At 39.9% G+C, this 22,500-nt stretch overlaps 1 protein-coding gene across 4 annotated transcripts in view; it reads right to left on the bottom strand.

Annotated features, from left to right (window-relative positions):
* Positions 1 to 22,500, bottom strand: part of ptprz1a (protein tyrosine phosphatase receptor type Z1a) — a 74,517-nt gene that overhangs the window by 39,990 nt on the left and 12,027 nt on the right. For all 4 annotated transcript variants that reach the window (XM_062390617.1, XM_062390618.1, XM_062390619.1 and 1 more), the window contains exons 2-3: positions 6,851 to 6,913; positions 1,179 to 1,358 (exon numbers count right to left, since the gene is read on the bottom strand). In XM_062390617.1, coding sequence (XP_062246601.1) covers positions 1,179 to 1,358; positions 6,851 to 6,913 — 243 coding nt within the window. The remainder of the gene's footprint in view (positions 1 to 1,178; positions 1,359 to 6,850; positions 6,914 to 22,500) is intronic.

Raw genomic sequence — 22,500 nt, 5'->3', positions numbered from 1 at the left:
TCGAGGGAGGGCAAATATTGACTCAACGTGTTGCCGATTCACTTGTGTTGAAAAGTTTGTTTACACCATGTCAAAGGTGTGAATATATCCGTACGCTGCATCCATCAGCCCCCTTTTCTAAAACTGAAATCATCCACTTGTAGCCATGTATTCTCCTGGGGGCCCTGACAGCTTTGTGAATAGTGTGTGTGGAACCTACACTGGGCCCATTTGGGTGCTGATCAAAACAGATCTGAGTAGTCAGCCTGAACCGTGCTCAGATTGTCCACCAAACATCTCCATTAATAAAAGCCTATAGTGCAGCTGGCAGCCAAACAACAACTACAACGGGCTGATTCTTTTTGTCGCTGAGAGTCCTGTTGCTAAGAAGCGCTGGACTCGTCTGTTTGGAGCCTTTTGAAAGGAGAGGCTGGACCCCACATGTCTACAATTTCACATAACAATAACCTTGAATGCACACTGCAGGTTATTGTGTTTCACACAACTTAGAGAGAGGAAATAAATGAAAATCTCTCAATTCTGTCAAATGAGGAACTGGTAACTGTATCCTTTACAATAGGATACCACTGTAGGAGAAAAGGCTCTATCGCTCGGTATCTATCTGGGACAAACTGTCAATGGGAGAGAAGTGGGGGTGGGGTCGGGGGGCAATAAGGAAGGAGGTGAAGAGTTGGCTGTAGTTTGTTTAACGGAGCTCAGGACTGATGCTTCTCATTGTTGTTGTAAGATAGTGTCAGTGTCAGAGATTGAAAATACATTTATCAGAAGTATTTTTCATTTTGCTTTCATCATGTCATTATTACATTTTATAGTCAAACCATTAAGTTCATGTTAAAGTTGCATGATGGGGGGGGTAACTACTCAAACACTGTCCATCGTTCCCTTTTTTTTAGACCGTCTTCTCAACACCAAGTTTTTTATTTTCTTTGTAGGATGGGAAACTTTACTCTGACACACTCTAGTTGCTGTTTGGTGCAAGCCATGCAAGGTACAGGGTGTTTATCTGAGCATGTTTGGTAAAAAAATTGGATTTCTGCTGGAACAAAAATTCTGAAGTTGTTGGTAAAAAAAAACAGAAGTGCTGTAAGATGCCTAAATTCTTCAGAGAGCTGGAGAGAAGTTCAGATTAAATTTAACTTTTGAAAACTGCCACCACATTAACAGGGGATTGTTCTCACCGGTCTTGCCATCATTCTTGATGGTGGTCCTTTCGGTTGTCAGACTTTCCCAACCATCAAACTGTAGCTTCTGGTAGTGCAGCTTCACCTGAGCCAAGTTCTCCTCGATGTTGATGGGAGACTGCTTGGCGTTGCTACAAGATGGAAACTTCTTGGCCCAGTTGTTTTGGTTTAATGTTCCTAAAAAGCAAACATATAGAAAAAGTGAAGAGTGAATTTTTTTTACTGTTTAAAAAAATTGCAGGTTGGTATTTCAGAGGTCTGTTAGGCAACTGAAACAATATTCAGACCACAGTTCACAACTTTTCAAAATAAAATTTCAATCAAGCTTGAAATAAAGCATTGCAGCAACAAAAAAACATTGTGTGGAAAAATTGTTGATGAGGAAGTGATTCTATAAGTATTGCTGCCATGACGGAAGGCAGCACCTGTGAATGTTTCTGTCCACATACACACAGCCAGAGGTTTGTGGATTAAGCAGATATATTGGGGACAACAGCACAACCAGCACTCAAAAGAATACATTCTACGAAATAATGATACTGTGCCTTGATTGGTTGCTAGACTGACAAAGTGCAGACTTCTCACTCCGACCAATTATGCAACGAGTGCTCAAAGGTGCTGCTCTCAGAGAGCTAGTTTTGAGCTAACAAGGTAATAACCTCCAGCTGTTCTGCTGCACTCGAGCTTTAGAACTAATATCAGCTCACATTTTCTCCTCTGAGGTCAAAGTGCAGGAGTTTTCATTGTGCCAGCAGACTTTCTCTGAAACACAGCCTGCAGCGTTCCACTACCAACTGTGGCTCACAGAAAGGGTTCAGCATCAGGTTTCCTCTTTCCTTTCAGTCACAGAGAAAAGCCTGACATGATGAATGACACAAATACAGTAAGGAAAGTGGTACAGCCAGAAATACAAATTGTCCCTCACAAAGATGTTCATCCATTCGTGAGTGTTTCAGCTGCACCTCGATCTGAATCAAACAGATTAAATCCAGCAGTTCACATTCACGTCAAACTGATCTATAGCCTCAGGCTTATTGTTTTGCATTTATTGGAGAAAACTGTGATGTGGGCTGCCATCAAAAAGTAAAAGTCCATGTTCTGTTCACATATCCTGTTGCTGCTGCACCTGCACTGAGTATGAGGACTACATGTGTTCTTAAAGTCACTCCATATCTCTGATACCGACGGTTACATTCAGGAGATGAGACACAGTTAGAAGCTGTCGTCTGTAGGTTCACTGAGTCACTAGTTAATATGTCCCGACCTGATGTACTCTATTTTCATTACTTTACATTTCATTTAGCTGATGCCTTTGTCCATTCCACATCCTGGAATCCATTATTTCCAAAATTCAGGCTCTGTGTGAACCACAAGTCTGTGTGATTAAAAACTAATAACTACCTGTTTCTGATGGAATCTGTAAGCAGTCATACTGAGCCTCTGTTATTTGTTTGTTGGATACAAACCCAGTCATGGATAATATCTTCTGTAGCTCTTGTGCCTGTGTGTTTAAAGTCAAATTTATTATAAGTTGTCTGATAAGATTAAATTAAAAGTCTGGGAATGTGAAGCCCTACCCTTGTACCCCTGCCTCATCATCGCAATTATTATAATTTGCGCATTAAAACCTGTTCCCAATTAGATGAGTCCATTTTTCCCACCATATCTCAACAATGAGCAGGATGTCTAAATTATGGGTTGTGTTTTGGAGCCATTAAATTTTGACATATATATAAGGAACTGCGCCTTCAGAAGCTTTGCCTTTTTTCAAGACCAACAATGATTCCATGACAGTTTTAATGCCTGTTTTTATTACGTACTATTACCTCCGCTAAGGAGGTTATGTGTTAGTCTGCATATGTTTGTTTGTTGTTTAGCAGGATCATGCAAATTCTGGAATCCATCAAGACCAGGGGTTGGATCCAGGAATTAATTTACTTTAACATTGCAAATAAGGCATTTTTCAACATTTTAATTGATCTCTCAGGGAATAATTCATGGATCTTGATGAAAAACATCAGGCAATTTTAGGGGGCTAATATTAATGATTGTTGGCAGAGGTATGTGATCCGTTTAGTGCCCTCAGCAACTGTGAGCATCGCATGTAGGCAACACAATTCAAATTCAAATTCAGTTATTAAATGAGTTACCAAGAAACTTGCCTGAGCCACAAAAAATGTTTATTCATTGGCTTAAGAGCCAAACTAACCCAGATTCCTTCTCTTCAACAGGAAACAAGCCACATGTTCATACTAATGACCTCTCCCTGTTATCCTGCAGATGTTTGCAGCTACTTCACTCGTGCTAATTATCTGAGCGTTATTTCAACCAGCTTGTGTTTGTGTTTGTGAGCAGGTGCATCAGCGGTCACATGACCCACACACCCTTCCATCCTTGCTGTCAATTGGTTGTTAAAGGCTTATTCCTCAAGAGGACAAAGATCCCAACCAGGTCAGAGAGGCTTCTGGGTCAGGATGGATATTATCGTGTCAATAAGGAACACACACACACACACACACACACACACACACACACACACACACACACACACACACACACACACACACACACACACACACACACACACACACACCCCACACACACATTTCAATATATCTACTGTGCAATGTGGAGCACATGCAGCTCAGTAAATTATTATTAAAACTTACATATCAGTCACAAGTGTGAACAGTAACAAAGCAAATTCACTCTTAAAGCTTCACTGCAGATAAACCATATATTGGAGGAACACACTGCGCCATAGAGTTTTTCTAAAAAGCTCCACACACAACGTCCAGCACACAAACATTAAAAAGTAAGAGTATATTGTAGAACTGTTTGAGGAGGACTCACTATTGACAAGGGATAATTGACTAATAGTTTCAGAGCATAAACACAGGACAAGAGAACAGCCAATTCCAAAGAGGGAGGTTTAGAACATATTATGAAGCCACTGTCACATGAAACCCTGATCGTAAATGCAAATGTACCTCTTGAACTCTAAATATTTATATCCACTTTCCACTTCAGCCACTATATAGTTAGAATTAGTTTCCACATTATGTCAGTGTACCACACAGAGGACACTGTGTCCTGCTGTTGCAGCTCCAAACTGACACTATATGATATTTAGGCATAAAAATATACAAAAATGCCTGGAATGTTAAATAATTAAAATTGGGTTAATAAATATGAAGTCTGAACCTCTGAACGTTTAAAGAATGATTAAGAAGATGTGGAATGACAGAGCAGGTTTTAAGAATATACTTTATACAGGTACTCATGCTCCTTTTGAGTAGATGGTTAACTGTTGAAATTGCAAAAGGCATTATTGTTTATCAATTTACACGATTACTAAGGTGCTATTTCTTTTTACAATTTAAGTTATTTTAGACGGAAATATGATATCCTCACTACATTTATTTTACAGCTGTAGTTGGACATAGCTTTAGCTATTGAATATTTTTATTTAAAATCTAATAATTTAAACTTATAATACACCTCACAGAAGTCTTATCATGTCTGTAACTTTTTCTCCCTTTTCTATATTACTTTTTGAGGCCCACAGAAGAAATACAACCTTCCCCTTTAACAACTAAAACTCAGTAACATGAGGTCATTGTGACCTTGACATTTGACCTTCAGGCGCCTAAATCTAACCAGTTCATCTTTGAGTCAAAGTGAAAGTTTGCACCAAATCTGACGACATCCCCTCAAGCTGATCTTAAGATATCATGTTCAAGGAAAACAGAAACATACTCTGTGAGGTCTCAATGAAAAGAACATTTCACATTGTTAACAATTTTTTAGAGTCCTCTCACTGAAGTTGTCCAGAGGAATTAAATTTCAATCACTGCTGTTTCAATCTTAAATGCCCATATCATTCTTCTTGTGGCATTTCAATATTTAAATAACAGCAGTGTCAGCCCCGAAAACACTTGATTACTTTCCAGACATGTGCAACACATATTTAAGAGTGCCTGGCATCTTTATGTGATCCAGATGGCTGTAATTGTGGTAATTCAAAACTTTGTGACCCTGAGTTTATTTTATAAGCTTAATAAATATCTCCCAAAGAGTATAACCATATACATGTTAGAGGCCACGTGAGGCAGAATTATAACAGAATATTCCGTTTCAAAATTTAAGTTTTCATAATGAGGCCAAATTCAAAGCATGCAAATGGTTGTTTTCTAAATTGCCAAAGCACTTAAACCCCATTTTCTAAAAAAATCTGGCAAAGTAACTTTATCGTATCAACCACATAGTTGGTAAAACTGTCACACTGTCGCACTTTGACCCAGACTGACATACACAGGCCCCAAAGGTTTAAAACAGACAACTAAGCTGCTGTATTAACACACACATGTCCAATCGTGTTATTTTATGACCATACAACCCTAAACGTCATCTATGTCTCAGATGATCTACAACAGTGGTCACCAAATCGTTGATCCACTCTCTGGACTCACAAGCTGTGGTCGCACTGCAGATCAGCTGTGTGTTTGTTAACACAGGCAGCATGTGTGCCACTGGCAGAGGAGCTGCTGGTTTATCTGCTCCCTTTCTTTGTCGGATCATGTACTACTCTAATTTCAGGACTCTACAGTATGAATATGCACATCTTCTGGTCTGTCAATAACAATCAATGCCCCATTAGAAGGGATGAATGGGTTCAGAAAGTGAAATGCTGGACGTGGGAAGTGTTTGTGTGGAAATACGTTTGTGACATGGACAGATAAACACTGTGGTTCACACCAGAATAGATAGAGAATATTATCTATCACCTGAGTTTTAATGTTTATCAGTTCAATTTATGACACCAACATGAATGATTGCAACATTTCCTGTATGCGTTTCAAAATTAATTTGTTAATTTGTATTAAAAAAGGGTTTTATACTAAAATGTTTGTAGGAGCAGAAAATGCACAGCTTCAGACTGTGTCGTACTTTCTTTTTTTGGGTACACAGGACTACTTTTATATAAGGAAATATTCGTATTTGCAGAACATATTGTTGAACTGAGAAGATAAATATTGTGCATCGAACAGTAAATTTGGTTTTGGGTAAAGATAAATAGTTTTGAATCAATAGTTTTATTTTGCTAGTCAAAAGTTTTGCGTGTAGCTTAAATTTGGGGGTTTGTGTTTACTATTTCTAGAGGAAGTTGCCGGAAATGCGTTTTGAGCAATTCGGAAAAACTGTAGCATGACATTTAATAAATTTGTTATAAAACATTTGAAACATTCTGACTTTTGGTTCTGGTGTTTTCATGTAATTTGTAGAACACTAGATCACCTGACATCTGGTTTTCTTAGTCTTGGTTAACAAACAAGCAGCAACTCCGAGTTCATTAACAACTGATATTCACATGCAGAATATATTTATAGTGAGTAGCTGGCAGCTAACTGGGCTAGACACAATGGAACAACATTCTACTTTTGCTGACTGTGACACACCCACAGACTGTATCAGGTGTTGAGTGAAAGGTGGTGTTATTACACAGTGGCACGCAGAACTGTCACAAAACAAACACTGAACCGTGGTAAAGCCACTGATGTCGCTCCTCAGAAAAACCTCCCGACCCATGACTGTCAGCTTATTATTCCACTTCAACAAGCAGAGGGAGGGAAATTGTGCCTGCAAAGCTTTTGATAAACTTTGCTCACCTGCGTATGACCAGTCGATGTCTTCCGAGAACTTGCGTTGATTTCTGTAAGCATATCCTTTAGCTGTAAGAAAGAGAGAGAGAGAGAGGCTCATTTAAACAATAAGAAGCAAGAGATTATCTGTCATGTTGCATGTTGACTTCATATATAAACAGTTTTTTTCTGCTGAATCCTGTGAATTCTGAAAACATGGTCACTGCGGCAAAAACTAAATATTTCGGTTCTTACAATCTTACATGAGAAGATCTTTGGATCATTAAATAGTGACAGGACTGCCAAAGCTTGTTTGAAATATGCAACAACCTAAAATATGATATAAATTAAAGAAAGGGTTAAATTAAGTCAATAAAGTAGTCAAGTTTAGCTACTCTTCACTGTTTCTTTCTCTCTTAATAAAAGCAACAATGACTCAGTCCATGTACTTCAAGTATAACTTCAGTTGTGAGGTGGTAAAAGTTTTACAGAATAAATGTTACGAGACAAATGTCCTGAGCTGACATATATATTAGTCCCGTTGGACTTTAATAGGTTATATTTGATTTGCTGCCTCACACAAAGTTACTGCAGAGGTTTGAATGAACAGCTGCCAAACAAAACCACTAAGCTGCAACAGACACTTTCAGATGTCGTGCAGCTGAAAACTGCCACAGGCTCTGTTCCACTCAAACAATAAAACATCAAGCTGGTGAGGGTCAGTGAGTCACTATAAAAGTCTCTATAAAAGTGACCTTGTTTGCCATGATGAGTTTTTATAGATGCTCGAAATATACTAAAAGCACCCTTAGGTTTTCAAATCTCTGTTGCTTAATAAATGCTCCCTCCCTCATCAGGCTGTGATGAGCTGGCATTTAACGCCTTTTGGTACCATTTGGTCCCTTCTGCACCACTTGGTCCATATCTGGGCTAAAAGGTATGTTCTCTGAAAAAACATAGAATATCTGCAATGTCAAAGGCATTTCTAAATATCCAAGATGACTGAGAACCCTGGCACAGCCCTTTCCTGCTGACACAGTGTGACGGCCGGTTCAAAGCCACTAGCCCATCTTGAACCAGCTCTTTGCCTATGAGAGTCGAGGGAACGATTCATTTAAAACCACTTGGTTGACCAAAGTGCTTCACAAAGTAAAAGGTAAAACAAGAAAAAAAGCAACACATCAAAATACCAATGATAAAAATGAAATATGTATTTAATTAAATTAAATCCGCTGTGATAAAAACATTCTCAACTCAAAAGAGAAATCCATATAGAAAAGATGTGTCTTTAACAATGATTTGAACCTTGCGAGGGAGGGGGCAGAGCCTTCTTTTAGGAAAATCCAGGAGCAGCTGCCCTCAGCTCTCTATAGATGGAGAGTGAACATGAAGAAGTACAGCTAGGTAAGGCGATGCTTACTGGTCTAGGCCCACATACAGCTGTCAGTAGGAGGAGGCAGCATCGAAATAACACAGTTTGTTCCAGACGCTGTCATTAAGAAGGCGGGAGGGAAAGCCTTGAGCTACCAGCACACTGGCTAGCTTTCCTGTCTCCTGTCTACTTTGGACAGCCCTAAAACCTCACAAGAAGACTGGATGTTCAGTCAAGCTTGGCGATCATAAAGGAGTAGTTACATCCCAGCAGCAAATAGAAGGCAGGGGTAGCGAGCGAGACGCTGACAGACGGCTTTCATAAATGCATCATCTCAGACCACTTTTGGATATATTGGTTGAAACACTACAAAAAAACAAACCTGTTGTTCCACAAGACTGATTCCTTGTCCACAGCACACATCTCACTGATCACCATGATCATCCCTCCCTACCTCACTTACTTCCTCTGGACCTTGCCAACAAACTCGGACCACTCTGGCTCTGTCACGTATATAATAAGAGCCCATCAGGAGGTGACTTCATTAACCCGAGCGGCGGTCCCGGCATCTGTCACGTTAATGAAGTGGAGCCATAAGAGAACAACACCTCATAACCATTACAGAGCGCCGAGGGCCCAGGCTGAGAGACACAGAGCAGAGGTCACGTGACACTAAGAGGGAATAAAGTGACGTGATGAGGTGTGTGTTTGAAAACTGCAACAATATTGAATATGAAAGGTGGAATTTCTCCAAAGAAATGCTCACCAGGCAGAGGTGACAACCAAAAGGTTTCCACTCTATAACAACCCTTGATGACCTATAGTAAATAAACGACACTATAGTTTTCTGCAGACATCAGATCAGAGTAGCTGTGAACGCTACTGACATGTAATCATTTTCTCAAGCCCCTTTCTACAGTAACATTTTAAACACACCAGCCACAGTTAGTAAGAGATCCATATCCATACATCAACATACAACATACATACAATCAACCTTATCTTTGATAGATGTTGTCTTCCATCAACCAACCCAATTTTCATGTGTTTTGGCACGTCTGTGTACAAAGTCGCTAGTGTTTCCACTTTAGGTCACTTTAGGTAAAAACCTTGGTCCAGACAGAATGTGCATTTGTTTTGGAATCTGAAAGTCTGGTCTCGTTACAGTTTACTGTTCCACTCAGATAAATTAAAACAAACACGTTTGATTGACTTTGACAAGGGAATATGTATAATATACAAAAAATATACCACAACATCCAGTAGATTTAAACAGCCATGAAAACAATGATTTACCGTGCATCAATAGTCACACGATAATGTGACAGGAACTGAAACAGAGAGAAATCACACACTTACACTGCACAGTCGTTTAACCACATAGAGCATGTTTACCATGCATGTATAGTTATCAACATTTACACCGTAGGTATAAGGTCATAGAAATGCCTCTTTACAAAATAAACTGATGGTCAGGAGATTCGTTTTTCATGGCACATGCAATCACAATGTTACACCAGGCAGAGCACTAGTTTAGTCAAGGACCATAGACAGAGGTCTGTTCGGCTCACTTCTTTCAAAATTAACACCCTCAGATTCATTGCTTTTCAAACTTGTAGTCACTGACAATTTACCAGACTTCACACAGCTCCCTCTGGAGTCACTCAATGCTTTAGAGAAGAAGTCCACTTAGTAAAATTGGAGTTATGAATAATACAAATATCTAAAAGCAGCTTCAAAGCAGCAGAAAGATACAAATCAAAACCTCTGGTCAGAACTTTCACAAGAAACCAGGATGCAGAGATATTAAAGGGATAGTTCATATTCACTCATTATCTACTCAGCACTATGCCAATGGAGGGGTGGTTGTATTGTTTTTTTGTTTTTAGCAAGGATCACAGAAGGACATTGAGGCCAAAAGCAACACAACACTTCACACACCCCTCCATCAGAGTGATAACACTTTTAACAGGGGGAAAAAACTCAGAAACTTCAGGAGAGTTGTAAAAAACTGCTTCCTCTCTCAGGACTGACAGAAGTGCAATAGATGTTCCGTGCAGCAGAGCACATGAGCAAAGACAGATTCAAACATAAACTACACAAGAAGAAGTAAAACATGGATCTTCATGCATTTTTTATCTTGTCTGTGCAACTAACTTCAAACCAAGACAATTTAAGTGTCAGACAGTGTTTGCAGCCTCATTTCCATATTTGATCTCAAGACCCCACCTGAATGTGGTCTGTTCAGTATTAGTCTGTGGTAAATTAGGAGATGAGGCATCCTGCTGTGCTGCATTTATTCCCTCTAAACTCGGGATGATAGCTGTCTAATCCAGGATTACACGTTTGTCAGTCTACAGAGGGAAGAGTTCGCCTGCAGGAAACCACTTCGGTTCAGCTCCACTTTGTGAAGATGTTCATACGCAAAGCAGGTGAATTCCAGACACGCTGATAGTAATCTAAGAACGTCAAGACCAAAGAAGCTGCTTTAAATGTAACGTGTATAAGTTAAAAGGAGATCGCAATCGAATTCAAAGTTTGGATCTAAATGTACAGTCGATCTTCAGCAGAGAGAGGACATGGAGTGACGTTACACATGGTTTTCCAAACAGGAAATAGTGCAATATGATCTGAATGTAGAAATATAAATAAAACCATTAAATGGACTTTAAGATTGGACCCAAACCACATAAGATATTTGTGTTGCCTTGTGAAGAACAATACAGTTTTGCAGTTTGTGATTGGATATCACAAGGGTGCACTCCCCAGCATTATCATGCATTGAGGTCAGTCAACTTCCACTGGTTAAGAAACACAATGTGTTCGACACTTTTTAGAATGAACAAAGTAGATCTTGCAATTTAAAACAAGGATATTATGTAATCCTCACTACATGTATGAACCTTTACTGTATTTGGATGAAATTAACCACTACATGATGATGGTTATATCTTTACTTTGTGCCCTTTTCTTATTTTCACTACTCAGTGACTTCAGCTTATTGTCTACCTGTTATTCTTTCATGCTTCATAGCTTCTTTTTTTTCTCCCTGTCTTGATTCAGGAGTGTGTTTGTTCAGTTTGAGGGACTTATGGATTTCACATTCAGATTTTGTAATGCTTTTACTCAAAACTCTGAACTCGCACTCAAATACCCCTGCTTGTGCTTAGATTTGCTCTGCACTCAAATATTTGTTGATTGGAGAGAATTCCTGCTCTCCAGCTTTACTTCCTTGAGAGTGCAGGTGGTAACTCTAATCTGGTTCATGCCCCCACATAGGGGCCTCCTAAAATAAATCTAACGCACCCACAACGAGGCCTAGACACTTGTTGCACATACAAAAGCAAGAGCAGAAGAAAAAGTACAAGATCAGACATTTCAGGCTCACACAAAAAATCTGAGTGCAAGTTTACAGTTTGAGCACAAACAGAGCATATCTATGTACAAAATAGGTCTATTTAAGTGTGAGTCTGTTTTTTTTTTTTTATTCCAACGGAAAAATCCTGCTCTTGAATAAAGTCAGAGAAATAAACATATCTACATATATAGAACTCAGCAACAAGAAAGAAGCATCAGCAGTGAGTTTTACCTATTGTAATCTACAGCTTGTCATTGTTAGGGGACTGTGTGAGATTTGCCTTTAACCCATTGAGATTTGGAGTTTGGAGTTTTTCCTTCGAGAGAAAAAGGCTCTTCTAGTTTTTGTGGTCCAGCAGAACCTCCCAGGACGGGCCGGTCACCCAGTTCATTTCTGCCTAAGTGTACAGGGTTTAATCCTTCAAACTAAAGATGGTTGAAATGTAGAAACGTGATCAAAGTCCAGCAGAGAAGACTCCTGTTTCCGAGGATAAAAGACTGACTGAAGAGCTACAAAGTGGAATAAAACCTCCCGACGAGGTGAAACTCGCTCGTTGCTACTTCCCCATGAATCATTGCATGACCACAAGTGGAGAATGCCTGCCAGTTAATGCAATGCATTCCAGCTGTGTGACAGCTCCTGTCTGACGGTTGCAGCTTGTTCCCTTCAGAAAGCGGCAATAAAGAAACAATTAGACCCTTGGTTGTTCCTGTCCTGAAGTGTCTTTGCAGTGGCCTCGCTCTGGTGGTGTTATTCACTCCACTGCTTTCACTTAATCACTGACCTCCAACACGGTGGCAGGGTCACGACCTCGGGTTTAAAGGTCAGAAGGGAGAAGTTCAAGTAGCAGCTTTAGACCGGTATCACCTCGGGATGGAGGCCGTTCATCTGTCTCTCCAACACTTTGATCCAGAGAAAATATCCCAGCTCTTTACGGGAAAGCAGGACAGGAAATGTACGTTCCCTGTCTTAGAAATGATGATCAGCAGTGTTTATGGCGACACCCCCGAGACTCCTCTCTCTCTCTCCTCCACAAGCATCAGGACATAAGTTCCTCCTTCAAACAAGATACAAAACTGGAGGAGATGTTATGGTGATACAGGGCTCTCGACAGTGTCAGGAGCACAGCACAATTTATTTTTTTCTTTTGTATAGAGCTTTTCTAGTCTTGATGACCACTCAAAGCGCTTTACAGTACAGTTTTTACATTCACACATTCACACAGTGCATCTAATCGCAGCACTTTGTTATTCTATGGGGGGCCATTCGGGGTTCAGCATCTTGCCCAAGGACACTTCGGCATGCAGATGGGTCAGACTGGGGATCAAACCGCCGACCTTCAGGTTGGAGGACGACCACTCTACCCCACAGCCACAGCCGCCTGATGATACAACACTTATATCATCAGTGGCACAAGACCAGGTTGCATGAAACAGGGGGCGCACACAAGAAACAGCTGCCGCAGTGCCTTGTGGGATTTCCAGCACCATGCCAGTGTGTTCTCAGCATAGTTCATGCAAGTGAAACTGAGCAGAGAACTCTCCCTCTGTGACCTCAGTCAGGTGGGTCAGGACAGACAGGAAGCTGTGAGCTGTGTCTCTGTTAAGGTGGAAATGGAAAGCAGATGGTGTAAACAGCAGCTCTGACATGAGACACCTGCTGCTCCCCGACACTGTGTGTGTGTGTGTGTCAGTGTGTGTGTGTTTGTGTGTGTGTGTGTGTGTGTGTGTGTGTGTTTGTGTGTGTGTGTGTGTGTGAAGTTTACAAGGAATATGAGGATGTTTCAGTTCAATGTTCACTCTAAGTCATGATATTATAACACCTGTACAGTCTTTTATATGTCAGTGTGTTCAGTCCGGTGCAGTTCGACTCCCTTTCAGTCTGTCAGTGTTAGGGTCTAACAGTGTTACCATCTGAGCTCATCTTTGGGAGGCAGCAAACTGAGCACTTCAGGGGACTCTTCTACTGAAACAGCAACCAGGTTGTTTTACTGTGCATGGTTTAGCCCCTCGTTTGTTCGTCAACATTTTGATGCAGTGCCCGTTATAAACCTGCCTTTTTGAAATGGGCTGTTTGCTCTTTCTGAAACTGTAGAAGGGACCATCAGTAGTTGAGCTGCAGCAGGACTCAGTCCACTAAAAAACTATTAAACTTCAGTTTCCGTTTCAGTTTCACTCAACAGATTCTTCTCTGTGTGTCAGATCCTCCCTCCGCTGCGGGACAAACACGACTCATCTGACACAACCACATCAAACACTGCAGGTTTCGCTTACAGGCCACACGGCTGACACATGAGTTGGGCTAAAAAGCTATTGTGACTTTGACCATAAAGAAAAACACCTGCTCAGTCTGTAACAGTTACATATCCGTGTTTAGACAGGAAGTGCTGACAAAACGCCCCTGGTGACTGTAGTATTCATTACAGTGACTGTAGTGTTCATTACAGTGACTGTAGTGTTCATTACAGTCACAATAATAATTTATTGAACGCTGATCTATTTTTTATAGCAACCAGCTACATTGTGCTTTCTTTTTCTTTTTTTTATAATTTGCTTAGATATCTGAGCCATGCTGGCAGGATTCCTACATGGATATGATCAAAAAGTGTCCACCACTTTGGTCCAAACTGAAATATCTTACCAGGTCATGAAGATGGTCCGTTTACTTCTTGTATTTCTTGTATCTACTTTTGTGTATTTTGTATTTGAATATTGCTCTTTACGATGTCACTGTTATAAAGTCTTGCCTTTTTTATTCAAACAGGCTTTTTTTTAATAATATCTCAAAAAAACAACTTAATATTATTGAAATCTATATATTCATCATGGAATGAATGTGCAAAATTCAAGTTTAACTCCTAAAAAGGGACTTTTAAAGAACTAGAATTGAAAGTCAGCTATTTCCTGAGGAATTATAATGCTGCTTTAAATCTCAGTGATGATGAGCATTTGAAGGTAAATTTATCTTATCAAGACATGCTATAATCATAAATAGAACAATTTAATAAAATTGACAGAGTAAACAGTGCTTTAAGAGTAGCTGACAACATGATTGAAAACACAGTACTATTGTGCAGGCTGATGATTGTTTAATGTATTTGCTTTCATTTACTTACCATGCTGCTAATTTCACTACATATTCGATATTAACAAAGAGAAACATTTCTTCAGTTTCTGTAATTGCTGACTAGTCTATATATGTAGCCGTGTTGGTTGTTTTTTACATATACTGTAAACCAGCAAACAGCAATGGAAGCAAGTAAAAGAAGCAGAAAACGAAACGAGTGTTTCCTCTTAGCTGAGAAGTAAAAAAAACAGTTTAAGAGGAAAATTCTGTGTAACTGTAGAAGCCGAGAGGCAGGTATGACAGAAAACTGCAGCAAATTAACAATTCAGGCAGCGTGGTGTGGTGAGGGGTGGTGGTATGTGCTTATGTTTTACTGGAAAAGAGTGAATGATTCGAATGGATTCTATGGGGAGCTCTTGCTCAACGTCTGTACGGAGAGAAAAAGACCACAACTGTGTCAGTGTGTTTATTCAGTGGAGAGTGGCCGGCTCGGCGCTCCGGTCTGTGGGAGTCCCGCTGCCTCCAGCCGGACGCTGAATAAGAGGATTAGCAGAGCCTTGGGAGAGCCGGGACAGCCACAGGCTGTAGGGGGTGAGAACTGCAACCCACGCCAAAATGTGTGACACCCCCAACCCCCCCCCCCCCCCCACAACATCCACCCACGTCCCTGTCCCCTCAGCTCCTAATGCCAGGGGGGGGGGACCAGGGTCTGAGAAAGGTGGGGGGGTTTGCGTAATGCCAAACTGCAAAGACTGGAAGGGGATACGGCATCTCTGGAAAGGCTGGGCTTTTATTTCTGGTGGCACCATATCAGCAATGTCTGGCATGTTTCAGCTCTTTAACTACACATTTCCCAGTGACAGTGAGGTAATTTCCTTCCTTGCATCATGGCAGCAAATGATTTTCTCGGCTTGTCAGGATAAACATTTGTTAGACAATATATTGTCCCAGAAATAATGGCATGAACGATAATATTGTCATTTTAAGAGACCTTTTACTATACCACAGTCTCAGCATTCAGTGTTCAATCCATGTAGTAGGATAGTCCATTTCCCCTACAGTCAAAGCACCATTCAATTCAATCCAGTTAAATCAGGGCAAAAACAAACACAACAAAGATGTCCGCTCTGGGTCTGCAGATCTTCTCAAACCAACAGCCCAGTATTGTAAACATAAGGATAAGCCTCCGTATCGCAGTTTAATACGTTGTTTTTCTGTACGTACATGGCGCTCAGTACTGGTGACGGTCAACAGGTTTCTTGCACCATTTTTTAAGTCCAATTTAATGCTTTTTAAGACCTTTTTAGGACCTGAATAACTGTAATTAAAAAAAAATTATAATAACTATTTCTTTGATAGAGAAGCTAATTTATTCAAACCTGCTAATACGATATCAGAATTGTCAGACTAATTACATCTAGTGGAGGTAATATTGTTTTAAAACAACACGAAAACATAATATGCCTCCTTACTGCTCCTGTGGTGTCAACAAAGTGTCCTTAAGCCCCGACATTCAAATTCGACTCAAAGCGGCGTAATCTACACCATGTTTTCAGCCTTAATGTTCACTGTGATCGTCGCACATATCGGCTCAGGAGGAGGATCAAAGCGGACCTCAGGTGTGGTGTTACAGGTTGCTCTAAGATGTGAGATCCATTTTCCTTAACAGACGCAGTGTGTACTCTTTGATGATTTGTGTCAAATGTTACTGAAGTTTGTCAGAGGCTGTTAAACAGGTCAGCACACAACAGAGTTGGTGTGACAGAGACATGACAGGGAAACAACACTGGTTTAGCTCCAAACTCAACAACCGGACATTCCCGAACACCGGAAATTGAAGAACCATGAGGTTATCGCAACATAAATGAAGCATTTGGGCAAATGGAGAGATTCCCGCTTAGATTAATATATCTCAGATAGAAGGGAAAATATGTGATTTATACAGACTCATACTGACACAATAATCACACCATCATCATCTATATATTTTTTGGGTGAAACTGATAATAAAAAATTTACATTTTCTAAAAACTTAACTCAAATAGCAACCGCAATATCCATCAACAAAACGACACAATCATTTTGTATTAATCCATAGTCAATATAGTAGAGTTTGACAGGCAACACCTTTAAACCCATTGTGTATCCATCAGCTGAGGAGGGTCAGATACAAGCCCCTGGAAGTCATTAGCACTGTGCCGGACACAATGTGTCTGAACAGCTGGAGTGTTTTACACTTCAGAGGTCTGACCGCCGGGCTGATCTGTCAGCAATCGAGAGAGAAAAAAACACAGAGCTGCTGTCATAACATGTCCACTTCAGCTACTGTACAAATCCTGTTACATGGTTATATCTTTCATCAAACCTCCTAGTTCTGTTTCTGTCAAGAAGGGGCACCATAGAACCATTTCTCCGTTACACCAGTTCAAATCTCCTGTAACCAGTAAACAGAGAGCTCAAGCCGCTACGACTCTAGATCCATTCAGCTCCAAGTCAAGGCGTAAAGTGTAATAAATGTGATTATTCTACATTTACTTAAATGTAATCAATGCTAGTGGTGTTGAGAGTTATAACAGAATGCATACACACAAATTAATTAATAAAAAAACCTTCACACTACAGCAGAACACAGTTAAAATCAGTTACACACATGATTCAAATTAACAATTGATGGTCTAACGCTAACTAAACAAAAAGCAGTTTTCATTAGCCATCCATTGTGGGTTATGGGCATTTATTACCTTTAGAGTGTTTCTAAAATATATCTTGTCACTCAGTGCTCCTGGAGTAGAAAAAGTGAGACTTCTTCCTCAAGGTAAACCGATATTGTAGGGAGGAAGTTAATGAAGATGGACAGTTCATCAGAGTGGGACTGGATTCAGATGTTCTCCCTCGAAACCTGCTGACTGAGCTCTTGAACTTTCACCATATACTGTGATGCGTATTCAGCGTCTCTGCATCAAGTGTGCATGGATGCTGCAATTATGGTCAGTTTTGTCATTATGTCCATGTATGGCCTGAAAGGTGGAGGAATGCCCAGTGTTGGTTTGTTCATCTTGAGGCACTGAAGATGACTTGCATGGCCACTGTGAAAACAAGGAGGGAGATTGTCCAGCCTGCCATGATGCTTCACTCCAATGTGGTCTTGACTTGATTAGTGATAGGCTCTGGTACTTGAAAAAAGAACTTCAGCTTCTGTTTTCAATGCGTTGAGGCAAACAATCTAAAATGACAACCTCCTGAATGCAGTCAAACAAATGATTCAGACTTCTTGCCAACTGTTTTGCAATTTTTGAAATTTGAAATATTAGGAAAACAAATGGCAATGAATGATGATCATCACATAAAGGCATTCATTTAAGGTTTTCTAAAGTATATACCTGTTTTAGCCATAGTTTGGCTATAAGCCATCAAACTTCCAATTTTTCCATATTAATTATGTATTTTCTGCTCTCGTTAACAGAACAGCCTGAATGTGTCTCTTCACTTCTGTCCAAAAAGATGTTTTTTTTTGCAGCTATAACACTGTTTTGGATTCTGGTGCAGCGAATGGTTGCTACATTTCCAAACTGACTTTGAGTTTGACCTTCACGAGGCTTGGACAACAGATATGATTCATGAAAGTGATCCTACTAGATTTGTACTCAGCAGATCCTCTGCTAAACCTCAGAAGTCCACTTTAAGACCACCAGGAGCAAAATCAAAGCGCCTCGTCACAGCGCTGCAGGCATTAAACAAATGAAAGTTTTTTTCTACCTTAAAATCCCTTCAAACCGCTGCTGGGAGCAGAAACACAGGGGAGCAGCGGCTGTGGAAAAACTCAACTCATCAGATGAACAGAGGCCTCTGGGTTGATGTTTTCCTCATTGATCAGCCGCTCTCATCTTTTCTTTTTAACTATAAATGGCAACGAACAAAAGCGGTATATACTTTGCAGAGTGAGACCGTCGACCCTAAAAGGAGGCTGAAACATGAAAGCAGAGAGACTGAGAGGATCATTGAATGTGAAGCATGCACGGCAGGAATGAATGCAGGGAAAAAAGACTCCAGGAGCTCAAGTGAAATGAAAGTATGACTGCAGGGTGCTGCAAGATATTCATCTCTATTAAAACAACTCAAGATATATTTGGTATTTTATGCTGGACTGCAGGGCCAGTCCAACACTGAAAAAAACAAACTTAACCACTGAATACAAAAGGTTGTTTTCAAATTCAAATAGAAAAAAAAAAAAAAATTGTTATGAATTGAAGTATTTGCTCAAGTTGGTTTAATGAATGTCTTTTGTAAGTGTACACATAATCGTGAATGAGTGATCAAGTTGCACAGGTCAGTCGGCCCGGAGGTGGAGTTTACTCATTGTCTATTTTGCTTATAAAACACACCGTCTGAAACAATGTCTATTACATCATCAGGAGGAGCGTTTACAGGAAGTGTTGCCAACTTAGCGCCCATTTTTTTTAAAATACAGTTTGTAACAAATTGAATCGCCACAATAGCGTTTCAAACAGTATATTTTATCACAGTGAGCAGAAGAGAAGCAAACTGAGTAATGGCTGAAACCAGCTGACACTAAGCAAATTATAAATATGATATCATAATGTCATGAATATCATAATTATGTCATCGATCAACATTGAGCAACTTCCCGAGCTGGTTTTTAGCTCCTTTTTAAAAGAAACAACAGTTTATAGCGTAGACCAGCCAGAAGTTTTGAGATGGTGGTTTAAAAAACAACAACAGAACAATGAGTGAGGTTTTTTCCCACAAATGGAAAAAAGTTGATTACATGACAAACAAATATTTGGCCTATTTATTTACTAAATCATGAGAATATTTAAGAAAATAGAAAGTATTTATGCCACTGAAAACCTTAATAATACAAAAGCATGTTCTAATTTGAATCCTACAATCCACAATAGCTGATAAAATACATGTTATAAATATTTTTAGAAAAATACATATTGTCTGACTACAATTTTTTTAGGACTGTTTAACAACAGCACTCCCTCTATGGAGTTCTTACGATACTTATATTTCAATTGGCAGGTCCTCACTTTGTAACCCCCCTTTAATTGACTATTTGGGACATAAGACGTGGTTTTAGGGTTAGGGCTAGCATTACCTTCAGGTTAGGTCAAGGGTTAGGGTTAGGCATTTAGTTTGAATGGGTTATTGTAAGGGGCTAGGGAATGTATTATGCCAATGAGTGTCCTCACTAAGATAGCTGAACAAACATGTGTGAGTGTATGTGTGTGTGTGTGTGCACTCATGTGTGACCTGAGTTTGTAGTCGGAAACAAATGATCCGTCTCAGTGGGAAAGCTGTTAAATAATGGATGTGACTGTCTACAGTTTCCTCCAGTTTGGGCCGCAGCCAAACATTAAGAGTGTCAATACGTTAGATCAGTTCAGATTTTTCTTCTGTTTACTCCTGCTGAACAATTACAAAAAAAATCAGAAATATTTCAGTCTGGACCAGCATGATGACACAAAGTCCCATAGGCTGATTTACACTGTGAAAAAAAAATCACAATTAATTGTCTTTTATCAGACCAGATCACAGAGGATCGTTTGTAGGATTGGGTTTTTTCTCCAACCCAGCAGAGAATTTTGGTAAACTGAGAAGCAGTGTTAAGAAACAGATGAGACCCCTCATGCACCAGTTGTATGCACTGAGGCAGGTTGTCAAATCAACATCTATTCAACTTCTAAATGTCCGTTGGTTACCTGCCCACCGTTCTCTGAGTGCAAGCTTCAGCTGCTGCATCAGTCTCAAACAAAGCAGCCCTGAACCTTCAATATGCCTCTCTTTCTCTGTTCGACTGCCCGACCTTCACCTCAAAGCAACTCTAAACACTCAGAGAGGGACATGGATTCTTCAACAAAACGCTCAAGCTCACAGCGATATGTTTACAAGAAGAGGAAGATTTAATGGGATACTGAGAAAGACTGGCCCCATTACAATAAAGTTACAAGGGTTTTTATATTTATTTAAAACCTCTGCTGATAGCTATGTCTGTCTCAAAATGATCCAACCTCTGTAGAGCAGAACATAAACAATGATTTAGTTTGTCGTGGCACAGCAGCAGATTAAATGGAAACAGTAACATGCAAGAGAACTACCTGTATGTGGCTCATGTTAGCATCAATCAGAGGACAAAGCAGTGGTGTGTATGTTGGGATGAGACCAGCGAACCTTTTCTTTTTCCTCAGTAAAGAGGGGCATCTATGTAATGTGTAAACAAAATGGTTTGGTGCTGAAAGAAACTTAATGAGCATCCTACTGCTGTGGGGATCAAAGCGTAGTGACTTTGATCCCCACAGCAGCCAGTGTGACCCTGAACCACCTGATAACCTGAGCATGTGTCAGGGTTTCATTTAATTATATTCCACCCAAAAATCGTCTTCATCTGTCAGATTATCATTAAATCAAACTATAGTTTAAACACTATTAACACACTTTAATATGAATGTAGCTGCAAGGAAGCTACAACTTTGATGTGGATTCTTCACACAAGTCATCGAATCAGCAGCACAGACGAACTTATACAATCACCAGAGTTTCAAGGTGGTCACCCAATATTTGTGTCATCAATTAATAACTGACCAAATGTTAAATATGATCACAATCTCATCTTCTTTTGCTGTGTTATGGGGACGAATAACACCTGAATATAGTTTATCATTACATTTATAATGTCACAGTGAAGTTAACCTTTGAGCCGAACTATGTCAATGGACATTTGTGTGAAATTGCTTTCATTTGTGAGTGACCTTTGATCAGTAAAACCGAATCCGCTAATTCTTGAATCTAAGTGAAAAATATTACCAAATCTAAAGAAATTCTATCAACGTGTTTCTGAGAATTGGACAGAGATGAAGTCAATCTGAACACATAATACATCCAGGGTCAAGGTTTACGAAAGCTGTCATGAGTATTTCTCCTGATCTGATTCTAGTATTGTCTTCTCAGCCTCAGTCAGTTAAACACCTTTGGTCCGAATCCACTTGATCCATCACTCTCAATTATAATTCATGGTCCCCAGAAGATAAAGCCCATAACTTATTAATGACCAAAAAGGCATTTGTATTTTTAAGTAAATGGGGTTCAATGCCATTTCACTCGGACATTCATGGTTCTGAGAGAAGAATCCAACTAGCTTTGGTAATCTTTAACAACTAGCTCAAAACACAGTATGGCACTGTATGATGGTAAACTCTCAGTCTTGTCCACTGCACTAGTGGTCAGACTCTAAAGCACAGAGAAGCCGCACTGTGTAATGAATTCACAGATTTCCTCATGCATAGAGCGTTGTCCAAGCGGAGCGGTCTTGGTTGGAGCGGACGTGTTTCCACTGTGAGCGTATAACATGGTGACGAAACAGTTTGTCAGAGGCCCAGAGAAAAGCTCCTCAGCAGAAAAACAACTTCATTAAACACTGGAGCTGAATGAACCAATGCAGCGCCAACGTCGTATCCCACCAGAAAGACAATGAGAGAGGAAATGGTGTGTGTGTGTGTGTGAGTGTTTGTGTGTGTGGGGGGGGGGGGTGTGTGTTGGATTTACTCTTCAATTCAAGCTTAAGATGAGAACTATATTCTTAATGATGTTTGTAGGAACATGTAGGGAAAAGATTATCTAGCGAATAAATGAATTTTAGGATTTTAATGCCACATTCAAGTCATGTAGTTTTTACCAGCTGCCAATTGGGAAGTAAAGCTGAACCAATCCACAAAGATCCCGGCAGTCCAGCTGATATATACAGGGCTTCAAGGAACAGTTTTTTCTATTTATTACCTCTTTCTTTATTTCTTCAATTAAATAAATAATCAGTTTGTTTATACAGTGTCTTCTTGAGGTTTCTGCCGTGTCCACAATCCA

The sequence above is a fragment of the Platichthys flesus genome, chromosome 6, assembly GCF_949316205.1.
Source record: "Platichthys flesus chromosome 6, fPlaFle2.1, whole genome shotgun sequence".
Classification (NCBI taxonomy): domain Eukaryota; kingdom Metazoa; phylum Chordata; class Actinopteri; order Pleuronectiformes; family Pleuronectidae; genus Platichthys; species Platichthys flesus.
This window is presented reverse-complemented; position numbering and strand designations above follow the sequence as displayed.